This window comes from Mytilus galloprovincialis, chromosome 6, assembly GCF_965363235.1.
Source record: "Mytilus galloprovincialis chromosome 6, xbMytGall1.hap1.1, whole genome shotgun sequence".
In the NCBI taxonomy this organism is placed as follows: Eukaryota; Metazoa; Mollusca; class Bivalvia; order Mytilida; family Mytilidae; genus Mytilus; species Mytilus galloprovincialis.
The window spans coordinates 25,468,385-25,484,830 of NC_134843.1; the positions used below are offsets into that span (position 1 = coordinate 25,468,385).

Sequence of the window (16,446 nt, forward strand, 5' to 3'; positions counted from 1 at the left end):
TTATTGTGTTTGTGGTCATCATCCTTTATTTAAAAAAAGGTCCATTATAATCAACAACAGCTGATCCAGATATTTCTGTTAATATTTTCATTGAACAGTTTGTTTGATTTTCTATTTTCATAAGCAAAAGTAGCAATGTTTATGCCCTGTTTTTCTAATGGATGCTAAGTCTCAAACTTTAAAGATCATCATTACAGTATAATAAAGAACATATTTGGTATTTAAGGATGTACTTAGGTGAGGTTTTGGAATTTGTGTCAAATGTTCGGACTCCTTGGTGTTTTTCTATACAATACAATGTAAAATATTTTGCCCCATAACACCCATTTATTTTTTCATATAAGACTTAATAGCTCATGAAAGGTCATTTACCAAAATTTTAGAAGATTCTTGATTTTTTTTCTTTTGCTTTGAGACCCAAATAATACCAATGCAAATATAAGGTAAAAGTCCAAGACAGTCTTTTCCCGCCATATTTTAAATCACAAATATCTCGAAATGGAGGTCCATGACCTATCAATATTTTTAGCTTATCTTTATCCTTAATTGATGCTCTACCAGCTTATAGTATCAATTTTATTTTCTTGATTTATTAATTTTTACCTAACCTCACCTAAGTACATCCTTAACATATTATAACAACTTTCCAAACTAAAAATGTTTTATAGTCTTTTCAATCATCAACCAATGTTCATGAAATATATTACAAATGTAAGCTTCTGTCTAATATTGGTAATAGTTGAAACCTTTGTTTTCTTAACTTGTTCAAGGAGGCTTGGACTCTTAACTTTTATTCTGAAAGTGGGTCATATTTGTGTCATTTTTCTAAAGTTCTACTGAAAAATCTTGACACCACTCAGATAACTTAATGTATGTTTTCGTAACTGTAATCATATTTAAAATCAAGACCGACATGAAGATAGAATTCAAGTTTTCAAACTGACATTTAGGACACTAGTAGATGATTGTGATCAACGTAATTCAATAGAATAACTCTTCATTTTCCATTTGGGAAATATAACGAAGAAACAATAAATATCCCATACACCAAAGTTTAAAAATAAAGTGTACACTTCAAAACATTCTAGCCCATGCATATTGCCTTATGACAAATACAGATGTAACAGTTCCTTGCATATCAATTCATTGAAGAGTAACTTCATTATTGCTAAAAATCCATCACTAAGGACTTATTTGGTTTCCCCATAGGTTGTCGCCTGTCCCCGTCATGCCATTTCTCCTCCTTTTGTTCGCTTTCATCTCTATCTTTTGTATTCCATGCTTCTTTTTTTGTAGAAACAAAATTATTTTTTTGAACGTCAGGATACCACAGTTTTTCTTCCGGAAGAGTCTTCTTTCCTACTTTTATGCTGTGTTTGAAAGGAGTAACACTGTTATTATTTATTAAACCACTTTGGTCTTTTTTCTTATTGCTTGCTTTATTTAACTTGGCATTACTGTTATAGCAAATTGTTATTATTTGAAACAGCTGCAAGAAAAAAAAACATAGAGGTACAACATTTTGCATATAGTTACACAACTAGCCATGAAATCAAAGTTTTTGTTCTCCTATACTAAAAACTGTTGTTGAAGTCCGATTTTGGTATTGTTTTTTATATATTATACGGATTAGCAAGAAAATGATTACAAACGAAGGTATTTATAAAATTTATATTCAGACAAGAAAATGAAAAATTGAAAAAATGCACATCTGGTTATCTTCTTCTTCATAGTAGATAGATTAATTGTTAATTTCTATTTGATTGCAGCTTTACTTTTCTACATTGGCTAGAGGTATAGGGGAGGGTTGAGATCTCACAAACATGTTTAACCCGCCGCATTTTTGCGCCTGTCCCAACTCAGGAGCCTCTGGCCTTTGTTAGTCTTGTATTATTTTAATTTTAGTTTCTTGTTTACAATTTGGAAATTAGTATGGCGTTCATTATCACTGAACTAGTATATATTTGTTTAGAGGCCCGCTGAAGGACGCCTCCGGGTGCGGGAATTTCTCGCTACATTGAAGACCTGTTGGTGACCTTCTGCTGTTGTTTTTTTCAATGGTCGAGTTGTTGTCTCTTTGGCACATTCCCCATTTCCATTCTCAATTTTATTCTAACAGTAATATTTTCTTTTCTATATGACAACATTTAAGTTTGCAGACTCAACGATTTATTGTTCAAAGACTCTATTTTGGTCCGGTTTATTTTATTTTGTTGTTTAAAATTTGAAACAAATCAATTTGCTTGTTAAATATATTTTATAAATTAGATAAAGTAATGTGAATTAAGATTCAGCCGTAATGTTCTGAATTTTTAAAGAATCATTGTTTAGTCACCTAAGTATGTTAACAATTAAGTTTAAGAAGCATGTATAATGAATGTTTACCTACCGTGCCACGTCGAGTGTGTTTTAGCTAGAAGTTTTTTTCTGTTTCCCCCCCCCCCCCCCCATTTTCTATCGATCTGATGATTTAGGCCCTATTCAACTACGGTTATTCAACTAATAGTTTATAGTTTGTACTTATGTTGAGCTGTAACACTATTGTAACATTTTAGGAGAGGGTTTAGCGTTCAATAACATGTTTAACCCGCCACATTCTTTCTGTGTTTGTTCCAAGTGAGGAGCCTGTAGTTCAGTGGTTGTTGTTGGTTTTTGTCAGTCATTCACTGCTTTTTTTATATTAATAAGGCCGTCGGTTTTCTCAGTTGAATTAATTATTGTTTCATATTTTTCATGTCGGGGCTTTTTATAGCCTATAATACGGTTTGAGTTTTTCTCGTTGTCGATATCCACATGGTTGCCTGTATAATATATTCGCTTACATCCATTTTATCTAAACTGTTGTGGATATGTTTCGCATAGACAATCATACAACATCTCCAAAATGCTTATATTCTTAAGTTATGAATAGTAGTTAAAAGAAATTCAAATATCATATAATTCTTCATATTCACCATAATACCTGAATTATACAGACTATAGCTACAAGAGCAACAACAACAACTTGGTAATCATCCATTTTTTCCCATAAAACTTCTATACAACCCTGAAACGAAAAAATATATATAGTTTACCTCAGCTGTATTAGGCAAAACCTTTTGACATGTTATTACTTAATGCTCCTTAACATCGTACTTGAGCTGGCTTTTTACTTGTATGGGACTTTTGTTGACGCGTGTCAGGCGTATAAAATACAAGCCTGGTGTCTTTGATGGTGTATTTTTATAGTTTCAAATATTAATGTTATTTGTTCTATCTAAAAGCGTTTCAAAAGTGTGGGACCTATCACAAATGTTGTACTAAATCACAAAAACGTATGAAAAATATTCAAAATGTTAACCTTTATGTTAACTTTATGATGACGGATTCTGTTATCAAGAGTTTTTCTGTTATTTTATTTACCTACATATCACAGTTAATTTTCCGGCTATGATGTAATGTGGGAGACAAAAGACATGTATATTTAACAAGCTATTCTGAATATCATGTTTATAGACTTGTAAATAAGTCTCATGTGGTTCTTATCCATTATTGTTCTGTAATAACTGAAACTTTAAAATGTTTCAGTTGACATTTATTTTTCATTTCGTCTTTGAATTGACGCAAAACTTTTAGTTTTATGGATTGAAACTATTTTCTTCATTTTACTTGTAACAATAAAATGCATAAAAAAACCAATTAGACATGGTATGCCTCTGTTAAATTTATTCAAGAAAAGCTTTATTTGAAAGAAACATATTGTATGGACTTTTCAATTCATAGAATGAAACAACGTAATATCAAAACGTTAGAGTCACTTTTTTTTTAAAGCATGGTACAGTGAAATGGAGTACGTTACTAGAAAGGTATACACATATTATTGCTCGCACAATTTTTCATGCACATGTTGTAAAGGGTTTGAATTTGGAAAACTTTGAACTAAAGTTTGTTGTTCTTATAATTATATAGAAAATTTCAATTTTTATTGAAATAAACATTATAAAATGCCTGTGCCAAGTCAGGAATATGACAGTTGTTGTCCATTCGTTTCATATGTTTAAACTTTTAATTTTGCCATTTGCTTAGGAACTTTCAGACAACAAATTTCCTTGGGGTACATTGCTTTTGGCTATTTTACTTTTTTGTGTATATGAGGATTTAGAAAGTAACATGACATTATTTGCATAAATAAGACATTGAATACGACTAGTACAGTTTTTTACATTGTAAGAACAGTTTAGTAATAGAGTTGAAAACTGAAATGGAGAATGTGCCAAAGAAACATCAATCCGACTAAAGAGCAAATAAACAGACCAAGGCCATCAATTGGTCTTCAACACAGCGAGAAAATACCGTACACGGAGACGGGCTTCAGCTTGTCTCTTAACAAATGTGTACTAGTTCAGTAAAAATTGACGTCACACTAGCTCCGAAACATATCAACGAACTAAAAATATAAAACGAGCAATATTGACAAATAGATTAAAAAGTGCTGGGCTCATATGATTCCCTCGTCTTATCCCTATTATCAATAGTTCAATGTACAGTACCTAATACCGCGAAAATAAGTCCCTCATAAGTTCAAATTCATAGTCATAGTCATAGTTTCAAAACATTTGTGACGATTACAGTTAAGTTTTGAAGTGTCGATTTCGAAATGAATTTCGTGACGATCGCTGTTAAGTGGATACAGAATTAAAACTTTGTTGTTTGGGGGGATAGTTTTACCCATGTAAATAAGAATATGTGGTGTAAGTGCCAATGAGATAACTCCTCATCCAAGTAACAATGTATAAAAAGAAAACAAACATAGGTTAAAAAACGGCTATTTTTATCGTATGAGTTTGAATGTCCTTATATTATATTTCGCTTCTCTTCTTCTTTTATGTTTTAATTTCTCAAAAATAATAAGGTATTAAACATTAGAATATACACTGACAATGAAAATACTCACCCTCTTGTGAATATAATCCTTTGGTCTACAAGGTCCTTGAAAACCTGTTGGCGACACAATTTCTATTGAATCACAGCAAGCCATAGAAAAATTAATTGGATTCCGTTTGATAAAAGAATGGTACGGTTCTCCCCAGGTCTCACTAAAGGAATGCGACGACACAAAATCTGTGTATCCATAAATACCACAACAGTTGAACTGAAAAAAATGTATTGTATTACAACCTTTGTGTTCGATTGTTTTCTTTACTATGATAGTAATAATGTATTTAATAAAACTACCTGCAACAAATTTCAAGATGAAGGACAGCAACCAAGACTAATATCTAATTAGCTGCAGTGCAATTTTTGTTTAATTTGGTAAATATACAGCAAAAAATGACGTGTTTATTCTATATTCAAGAACATTTAAAAAATATGACTTATTTGTAAAATCAAAATGCACAAATTTATGACATATATATAGAACAGAACTTAAAATAATTTAACAAAAACAGCTTGTGTTTGCCTTTTAAAACAAGAAGTTTTGTCGTTAGGAAACATGCGTCCAAAAATCCGAATTTTTTGGCAAATATCCGAAGTTTTGACCTCAATTTACTATAAAAAAAAGCACTTGCAGGTATATTTTTCATTACATATTTGATTTTATCAAGTAGAAAATACCCTGTAGGCAAATTTTCATCAAACTTTCAATATGAAATCAAATCTGTATCGTATGCCCTTAAATATCGAAATTCTCATGCAGAAATGTTGCAGTAAAATGTGTTCAGTTGATGAGATTATATTTTATCTAAGAGCTTCTTCCCTCACTTAGCATCGAGATCAACCTTTTCAAAACTTTGTGAAATGAGTTTTTTTTCATATACTGTACGCCATGTTTAAATAAAAGTGAGTTTATGTACAGCGTTTTCATAACCTATGGATTTCCAAAATTTTATTTTTTTTATTTTTCTAAAAGACTGTATTATATTTATACCTGTTGCATGACAAGGTTCCATCCGATGCTGATTGTATCGTTGTACTCAAATCCTCGATATGATTGGTCTAAAGTTTTGAAGAAGTGCAGATATACAAGTTTATTTATCTGAAATTGAAGCGGAAGTAATTCGCTATTTCGAATGAATTAAGGGACATAGTATTGCAGCCAGTTGCAAAATTAATACAAGGGCTTATATCTTGCACATTGAAATAAAAGATGTCTTGGAACTTTTTTTACCTTAATTGAAATTTAAGTGGCCAATGTTGTAGAGTGAACATTTTCATTCATATTACAAATTCATACCAAGTGGCAATCATTTTGGTCTGCAGAAAACGTAAATAAAAGAGAATGAACCAATCAACACTATTGTTGCTTGGGAAAATTTAAATGGTATACAAATCTTCAAGTATTTTTATTCAGTATACAATTTGAGTCGTAGAAGATAAAGCTATAGAACCAAAGCAGTAGAATCCAAATCAGAAGCTCAAAGGACAATACAAGAATGAAACAAATGTAAGGATAACGAATCGCATGGAAATAGCGGCGAGAATTAATCGTATTCCTAGTTTGATTACGATTTGTTTATATGTTATTGGTAAATTGTGTCAGGCAAGTCAATACATTAACTTGTCCTTCATTATGTCATATGGTTGATAATTAATTATAAGTTTAAATGTAAAAACCACATGCTCGGTTTCCTTTGTCGATAATTTTAGTCCGTAGAAATTATCAAGTTAAATTTTGGCGATTGACCCGTTAAAGCAGTAAAAGAAAACACTCAAATGAAACAGGTAAGCTATATCAATCTTTGAAATATCCGTCCGGCAAAAAGGGTCTGCATTTCAAATATTTAAAATCAAAGATAAAACAATTTTCATTTTTTTAAGGAGTTGTAAAATTCGGTTGGTCAAGGACGTAATCGATAACTTGTTGTTAACTCAATAACAATGATAACTTCTGTTAAGGGAATTTTGGATGAAGTTGTAATTTACCTGTTAAAGCAATATTTATATAAAAAAAAATATGTCCCCCTCCCCGACCCGACGCATAAAGACAATGTAAGCAAACTACTTCATATTCTTATCCCCGTACATTAAACACCATAACGCTTCTATTCGCTGTACAGATTATCCGTTTTATTTACATACATTTCTCTTTGTACATATATTTTATATTTATATATTGTGTCCATAGCCTTTGGTGGTGCTTCACAGAGTAATAAACCCATTTAATACTTACGATTGTTCGATCACCTGCAAATAACACAACAGCTGTGATCTGGACCAAAATGAGTACACTCAGTGCCACCACATACTGCAAAAACAAATGAGTAAACATGGTGGTCGTTGTGACGAATGGAAAACAGATTTGTCCTTGACACACAAAGGTATTTAGTGTTGAAATTAGTAGTCTATAATCCCAAAATAACATTATCAGTACTTTTTTTTTACTTTATTTTTACTGCACTAGATGCGCTTTTCTACAAAATGTCTTCTTATCTTCCCTTTACGATGCCAAGTATTTAAAAATTCAAACCTTATTCAAAGGCTGATCGAACTAAGACGGACATAAAAAGGGACGAAAGATACCAGAGGGACAGTCAAACTAATGGCTAAAAAATGAAAAGACAGACAGACAAATAATAGTACAGAAGACAAAACATACAAAACTTAAGACTGAGCAACACGAACCCAACCAGGTGCTCCAGGAGGGTAAGCAAATGCTGTTCCACATGTGGCATCGTCGTGTTGATTATGTTATTACAAATCCGGGGTGTCTGGGGAATAAAAATATGGTCACTTGGTCTTCTCCCGACCGGCAGTAAAACGCTTGCTGAAGTGGGGCGTCCGTTTGGCTGTGCGGGATGTATCAAGTTCGCAGTCATATCCGGTCAGAATTGGGACGTTAAATCCGATGTCTCGTGTAGAGAGAGTGCAATGCTCTTTGCACGTTAAGATTCCTTGCAACAGCTCTATGAGGGGTCCGTAGGTGGCCTCTTGCAAGGCAAAATTTCTGTCTCTATCCAATTTACCCTCATTTTCCAGTGGCAGTCAAAATTTCCCCGACCATCATCCCAGATGGCCTCTATTGTGACAAGACCTACCTATTGTAATTATTGTGAACTTGTTTTCGTCCTGAATATGCATGAAACATTTGCCACTGGACGTTAAGCAACAACAATCAATCAATCAAACAAATCCGGTAAAAAGTCTAATTTGGTAGGTTACGATCGTGAAAAGGGAAGGGTTTTGTAGTTACGACATACGGATCATTTCCGATATAATTTGTGAAACAATTATGCCATAACGGTCAACCAACTCGTGATGGCGTTCGTAAAATTTACGAAGGGATGATTTCAACTTCACCATTTGGAACTCTTGGTTTAATTGCTTCCCTGTGAGCAGCAATCCTCTAACAAGGAAATCATGATAGGAAATACAAGCCCTGGAATATAGTATCAAATTGGAGATATATACTCCGTATGCAGGCGCTGCTGGAGTGTTGCTACATATAAATGGAAAGTTCACAATTCGGAAGCTACAATCATCGCTTCTGTCGTAATTTTTTGTTTTCAACTGATCCTCATTGTGAAATTCTTGATGTAATTCAAGATAGGAGGCCGACATAACTGTATCTGTAATATCCTTTACCTCTAGTTCGATGGGATAAATTCGTTCAACACAGTCACCAAATGTTGTATTGTTCAGTAACAGAACATCATCTTTACATGGTATAAAAGTATACCCGAATCCAGATAAGGAATCGTAGCTTCGCATGACAGCGATATATCTTTATTCAAATCCACAACTTAAATTCATAGCGACAATACACAATCAAACAATCGAATTGTTAGACCAAGCCTGAAGTACTTTCTCGTTGACTGGTGATAACTATAGTACGGATAATACGCATGATCTTTTTTTGTTTTCTTTTTTTAAACCTCTTTCCTTAATGGACAAAATGACTCTTTTTTAGTTACAAAGCAAACTACACTTTGTCAAAAAAAGCAGTTATGCTCTTTATAAACTCATCACAGTTACCAGGCTTTATATTGTTTTGTGACAAATGCGCTTTTCGTTTAGAAAGGACGCATGAGAGACATTTAATTCAAAAATAGTTAAAAAGACCAAATAAAGTAAAAGAGAATTGAGAACCTAAAATTCCGAACGATTTTTCCAAATCCAGTTAAAGTAAAGAATTTCTTGGGTACAAAATGTAAAATTAAAAGTATTGTACATAGTTAATTTATAGTCAAGATGATATCAGTAACAACTCATGTCAACACAGAAGTTCGTATTACTGGAATAGTATACCACATATTATTCCAATGCGTGTTGATTTTGATGGCGAAATATATAGTTAATTGTTTGAAACTATCCTGACCAACGGGACGTCGAAAAAAATAGCATATTCCCTTCTGAACGTCAGGATTGCCTTGCGCGACGTTACCCACGGTTAATAATTTTAAACTTTTTGACCATTTTTAAAAAGATAATATAGTAATTGCATTTTAAAAAATTATGTTAGATCTAAAAACTTTTAATCAGTACTATTTACCATTGTGTATGATGTGTTTAGTTTTTTTAAAAAGCGAACGGATAAGAAAACAATTATGTTAACTATTATCTTATGTTCAGAAGTAACAAAAATGTATATGCAGTGGAAAACAAACATTAATTTCCATTGTCTTATGGAGATGTGAAGATTTGTTTAACCTCGAAAAGTCATATTTTTCTCGTAGTTAACTATTTTTATATATCCCCCTAGGAACGGGAAGTAATGTATAATGTCTACCTTAAATTACTACAAAGTCAAATATTATTGGTTAAAAGTAAAAACAAACCGTATGTTAGTTTTCTCGTATGAAATGTTTTACATTGTCATTTCGGGGCCTTTTATAGCTGACTATACGGTATGGGCTTTGCTCATTGTTACAAGTCGTACGGTGACCTTAAGTTGTTAATTTATGTGTCAGTTGGTCTCTTTTGGAGAGTTGTATTATAGGCAATCATACCACATCTTCTTTTTTATATTATGGTAAAATACTTCTTTTTGATAAAATAAATTAAAAGAATATGCATGAATAAGTACCGTCATTGTCAAACTCCTTGACTTACGAAACGTTCCGACTAATCCAAGAACTGCAATTGCACAGATGACCGCACCAAAAGCCAGGAGAAAATATCCACACGCTCTTACGAATCCTTCATAATTCATGTCTTTCAGTGGTTCTGACATTGTAACATTTGGTGGGTTTATCATTTCTACGCCTGGGAACTTGTTGATGACTAAAAAGTGAGGAATAGATTTTGTTATCATGATTATATTGAAAGTTTCTGCTAAGTTTTCTGTTGTTTATTTATAAACAACGTCCACTCTTTTTTGCGAATTTGTGAAGAAGAATTCATCATACTAGGATAGTATCTCAGGTATTTTCCATAATTATCTCGCTCTTTAAGTGAGATGAAATATTCCTAAAGGGTCTTCAACTCATTCGTAAACAAACTTACAATGCCACCGCAAAATAACTCATTCATAGATACAAGGAAGATTGACTGAACAGCATATTACGTCCAAAGTTTTTTTTATTATACGACCTATGTGAACTTAAAAAATGTAATTGATCCTTTGAATTAACTTATGATGAAAGGTAATCAACTGACCACCGAAGTAGTGTTTTTATTGGTACAATTATGTATGTTCTATTTTTGAATTTTAAACATAACAAAATACCAATAGCTTTTTTATACAGTAATGATACCTTATATTGCTATCTATCTACAGCTAGGATATTTCACTATACTTATTCTTGTCAATACTGTTTACATAAATTGTTCCTATCAATTCTGCATAAAGTTGTGTATTTCTCATACTTGTTTTATAAGGTCCTTACACTATTGAAAAAAATTGAAAAGGAAATGGGGAATGTGTCAAAGCGACAACAACCCGCCCATAGAGCAGACCACAGCCAAAGCCCACCAATGGATCTTCAATGTAGCGATAATTGATTGAAAGGATATTTTGGAGACATATTTGTTTATCACAACTTGCTTTGTACTGGATTTCATACGCTATAGTAGACTTATGTCGATGCTTGGTTTCTATTGTTTTTATGTTAGTTGTATTTGTTCCTCGTAACGGTTTTTACAGCTTAACCAATTGCTACTAATTTTTAAAGTTTGTTCTTATTTCGTACTGTTATATCACTGTACCAAATTAGGGACAGGGTAGAACATTAAAACATGTTTAACCTGTAATATTCCTTATGTGGCTATTCCAAGTCAAGACCCAATCTTTGACAGGGGTTTTACTGCCTGTCGTGAGAAGACAATTAATTCTATTCTCCGGTCACGCTTAGAAGGTTATTTTTCTATACAAAGTTCATCAGAAGATATTCAAACCGAGTTCATAAATATTTCGTATCTGCTCAACAAATATTATAAGATGAATGAAATTGAGAAAGGAAATGGAGAATGTGTCATAGCGACAACAACCCAACCATAGAGCAGACAAAAGCCGAAGGCCACCAATGGGTCTTCAATGTAGCGAGAAACTACCGCACCCGGAGGCGGTCTTCATCTGGCCCCTTATACATAAGAAACTAAAATTAAAAATCAGGCAATACTAACAAAGGCCAGAGGCTCCTGACTTGGGACAGGCTCAAAATTGCGGCGGGGTTAAAGATGTTGATGAGATCTCAACCCTCCTCTATACCTCTAGCCAATGTTGAAAAGTAAACGCATAACAATACGCACATTAAAATTCAGTTCAAGAGAAGTCCGAATCCGGTCTTGAAGTAAAGATTCTAGATACTGACGTTGTATAACTTTTAATAATGTGTTAAAGTGCTTATCTGCATTGACCTTCGAGTGTCTATATGCCATAATATCTTAAGCTTTATACAGATTAGTTGATGGAATTTAGTTTGAATTCTGACGTTGTATACCATCTAAGTTATGTGTTATAATGCTTATGTACAATGACTGTATAGTGTCTATATGCCATAATACAATACGTTAAGCTATATACAGATTAGTTTATGGGATTCAATTCAAAAACCGACGTATAACATCTAAATAATGTGCTATAGTGTTATGCGCGTTGACTTTATGGTGTATATATGCCAAATATGTTAATCTATATACCTAAAAATATGCACATACATTATTAAAATTTAAGAAAACGAAGTAATTCGCCTCAGGACTATTACACATTTTGTTTCTATCATTTATACAGTAATTGGTTGCATTTAATATAGATATCACATTTTTTTTCAAACTGAATCGCGTAAACTAATCCGACTGGACCTCATAATTAGGTGGGATTCATGTTGCTCAAACTTGTTGTCTATGTTTTGTTCTGAACACCGTTTTGTAGTATTTGTAATGGCGTGGCTGTTTTCTTGTACTAATGAGATTGAATATCCCGTTGGTGCTGCAGACTCTTCGTTGTGAGTTTTTAATTCTTGTCAACTAATGATATCACCCATAACAATGCATAACTCGTTACGTAATTGTGGACCTCAGAAAATAAATTATTCTTGATTTAATCGTATATAGGATCTTTTGACACAGGCCGTTATCATAAATTATGTTGCCATTATTTTACTTTTAAAATGTAATCATGCTTGCTATTTGAATCCTTAAAGTATTCCGCAATCGGAAATGGCTTAAACCATATGCGGTAAGTCTGATAAATGACATCTACAATTAGGACTATTATCAAAATAATCATATCTTAATGCTTTCTGTAAAAAAAACTTCGAATTAATATGAAAAAGCTAATAACTTATAACCGGATTACCTTTGTATGCGTAATACAGACTTTTCTTTTACAAAAAAAAAAAACCACCATAAACGCTAGTATAAAAAAATATACAATAAATCCCCATAAATTACAAAGTTGAAGATCATAAAGGATTTGCTAAAAAAATCTTAGGTTATTAATTTCTGGTTAAAAATCCGAAGAACATGTACTTCGTAAAATTAAAACTGTTATAAACAGTTAAGGTGGCTCGGATCTATTCGAATGTTCTATCAGAAGTGCCGTCTTTTTTGTTATTTTATTCTTTATAGAAAGTGCATAAAATTGGTCAAAAAAAAAGGGGTCACGGAACATCTAAGCTCAAAATATTACTTTCAAATAGGTATGTAAAAGGGACCATTTTTCAATGAAATGATAGGGAAAATAGAGGTGTTGACATATTTTATCGGAATAAAAAAAAAAGTTCTATGACACTTGGTTCAAAACTGTAATATGAAAAGCTGAAATATAGCTTCAAAGAATGAGCAAATAAAAAACAAAGGTCACCGATAAGTCGCAGTCGATAGTCCCGATCCACCTTAAATTATAATTATGATCACATCGATGATAGTCATGTCAACACAGAAGTGCTGACTACAGGGCTGGTGATTAACGTTATTTTTAAAAAAAATCATTTCAAACTAACGTTTAAACAAACCTTTAATCATGGATCTTATGTTGGTTTTAGCTTTATCGAACGTCAAATTGAATGTCTCATCTATTTCATCAAATCCAACAATAAGGTAAATCCCACCACATACTGTAACAACTCCAATTACCTTAAAACGATGAAAATCAAATTGTTTCAGGTGAGTCCTAAAATTATTGATGCTGAATACAATATGTGTACCTTTAGATAACATATGAAAGACATATAAACCTATGATCAATATGCATGTATCTTTGACAAATTACATAGCTTTTAACAATGTTAACTTTTTTTTATAGATGCTTAAATGTTACTAAAAATTAATAATAAGATACTGCTTTGAGGCGGCTCTGAGAAATAACGACTAATTTTTCTTATCACTTCTTATTGGTTAGTGCACGAAACACTAGAAAATCTTTTTGTTTTCATTTTCATTCTGTTTCATTTATTTAATTATCAGAATACTATGTTTCTATTTCAAAGAAACTTGTCATTTTTCGAGAATAAAACCAAACAAAAATACCGACTCCAAGGTAAATTTTAGGAGTGGAAGTCTAGCAAAACTAATGAAACAAAATGTTATTAACAAACGTACGAGTGAAATACATCTTTTTTTATTTCTGACTTGGTGAGGATTTTATTCTGAAGAAAATGGTGCATAAAATTAAACCTGAATTCATCGCTATCATAACCTCCAAAACAATTACAGTTGTTTATTGTCCGGTTTTATTGAGAATGCACAACCAAAAACCAAAACTGTATACATCACTGACATAAAACATAATTGATGACAAAAAAAATACAAAAATAATTGTTAGTAAATTTGACAGAGACGCCAACAAGATATATTTTTTAGTCGATAGAACATACCTTTGATATCATACGTTTTCTTGATTAAGAACAAAATAAAAAAAATCACAATTACAAAGATACACAAAATAAAAACAACGACACAAAACATCTCTTATGTCCGAATCGCACTTTTGCTGGGTTCGTGTTGCTCAGTCTTAAGTTTCGACGAAGTTTTTATTTTTCAAATTATATGTCTTTACGTAGTTTTTCGTTGTATGCCACGTCGTTGTCAGTTTATCTACAGCTTATGAGTTTTGAATGTCATCCGCCTCTTCTTTTGTATATAATGTCTTATATAAGGTATTATTTCTTCACTTAAATACAGACAATATTTATTCAAAAGAACTATTATTTTTTAAGATTAGAATATCAATTACCTCTATTGTAGGTATTTTCACATTTGATTTCATACTTACTAGTATAAAAATATTGCAGATATAGACAAGTTTTTCACATATTTTTTCCATCATGACCACATCGATGTTTATATTTTGACTATTTAACACAGGTACACTTCGATTAAATATCCGTTAAATTCACCCCTGCAAGTGTCTGTGATTCGCCAACATAACCTTTTTGATGTTGTATTAAGTAAAGATAACGCGGTCTTTTGTGACAACCATAAACGCAGACAGGAGGTTTTGTGGCTTAATAAATCTATCTTTCTGTTGATCCCAACAGTTTTGTGACTGATTAAGGTTGTAAGTTAAATGAATTTACTTATCTGAAAAACGTTAAAGTATAAACTTCCATTTGTATATTTCGGACGAGAAACAATTATCTCAGATTTTAGGATATCAAAAGGATAATTCTGTTCTAGAAAGAAAACTATTTAATGATTTTTCACGTTTAATTGTTATGGAATTGCCTGACATGTGCCATTGTATACAGTGTAAACATAATACGTCAAGTTCATGTTGGGTGCTACATGTTGTACATACTATGCAACTGATCAATTATGATATGGAAAATCCATTTGAAATAGACATTGAAAGCTTTGTCGAAAGTAACGTAAACAGAAAAACCAAATTCATCTTTAATATAATTTGCCTGTGGTATTTGGAACCTTAATTGCTTTATTAATCTCTAAATTTATCGACGAAGAACAGACATAAGTATGTTATAAATTATGTCGGCACCGATAAACGCAAGAGAGCGTCAGGTAGTTTATGCCAAACAGGGACAGCATCCTGCGGCGTGACTTGAAATAAATAAAAAAGCTTGAAATCTTAACATGGATGTTCTTAAATGAAAGTTTTAGGAAATCAACTTTATTTTGCTATAGAGCAGCAACTAGTCCAACTGACTCCTGAATTTACTATTTTGTGGTTTTAATATTCATGTTCATTGCAAGTAACTATTTCGCAGGGGTTGTACTCAATATTGATGATCATAAAACGACGCATTCCCCGCAAAATGACTATATTTAATGTCTTTTTTTTCAATTCAATTCAATGTACACTCAAGTCCATCCTTTCAGGTGGTAAACAAAAATATTGAACATTTGAAAGCATCACAGCAACAAAGTTAAAGCGAAATGGTAAAAGTAGTCAAATGTCAAATCAGTCTTACGGATTGCACCATTTACTATTTTGACATGAGCGTCACTGATGAGTCTTATGTAGACAAAACGCTCGTCTGGTGCATTAAATTATAATCCTGGTACCTTTGATATCTATTGTTAAAGACGTATTACATTAATATACAAATTTAACAAAACAATTTTTTTAATTCAAAATACCTTAGTGACTGATAGATCAATACGAGCAGCACCTACCTAGTGAAAGTGATATCGGTAAGTATCATTAATCTGTGCATAGATTTGCAAAATACGTTATATAATTGCTATTCAAGTATCATTTTATTGCCCCTTCTAAAATATTCGGCCTAATTTCTCGAGAAATGAAATAATAAAATATGTAATTATTTTCTATCTCTAATCTACTCAAGACATAAAACCTTTTGGCAGTAAAAGATATATCCAATAATTGATCTAGTTATCAGTATATGAGATCGATATATGAGTACCAAAAACATAATAAGTGACATTTGGCAGCAGTACAAACATGGAGAAAGAAAAAAAACGTAGAATGATGAAATATGGCTAATACTCTGTTCCAAAAACAATATCAGCCTTATAATTTTGTACAAAATATACAAACAACATCCCATAAACACGGCAGAGAAATTGACTACAAAATACACTCACAGAATTCGGACTAAACTGCTC

The 16,446-nt window shown here is 32.2% G+C and overlaps 1 protein-coding gene across 1 annotated transcript; it reads right to left on the reverse strand.

Moving 5' to 3' along the window:
* LOC143079237 (uncharacterized) lies at positions 1–14,806 on the reverse strand. The gene is made up of 8 exons (XM_076254475.1): positions 14,633–14,806; positions 13,374–13,494; positions 10,004–10,200; positions 7,151–7,225; positions 5,909–6,016; positions 4,934–5,131; positions 2,963–3,046; positions 1–1,489 (listed from the first exon to the last, which is right to left on the reverse strand). The coding sequence occupies exons 1-8, from the start codon at positions 14,684–14,686 to the stop codon at positions 1,169–1,171; spliced, it is 1,158 nt and encodes a 385-aa protein (XP_076110590.1). The 5' UTR covers positions 14,687–14,806; the 3' UTR covers positions 1–1,168.
* Between the last annotated feature and the right edge of the window lie 1,640 nt (positions 14,807–16,446).

Excerpts from the sequence above, each read along its gene's own strand:
- LOC143079237 (XM_076254475.1), bottom strand. The coding sequence starts at position 14,686 with ATGATGGAAAAAATATGTGAAAAACTTGTCTATATCTGCAATATTTTT. Across the intron at positions 13,495-14,632 it reads TCTGCAATATTTTTATACTA|GTAATTGGAGTTGTTACAGT; the intron begins GTAAGTATGAAA and ends CATCGTTTTAAG. Across the intron at positions 1,490-2,962 it reads CTATAGTCTGTATAATTCAG|CTGTTTCAAATAATAACAAT; the intron begins GTATTATGGTGA and ends TTTTTCTTGCAG.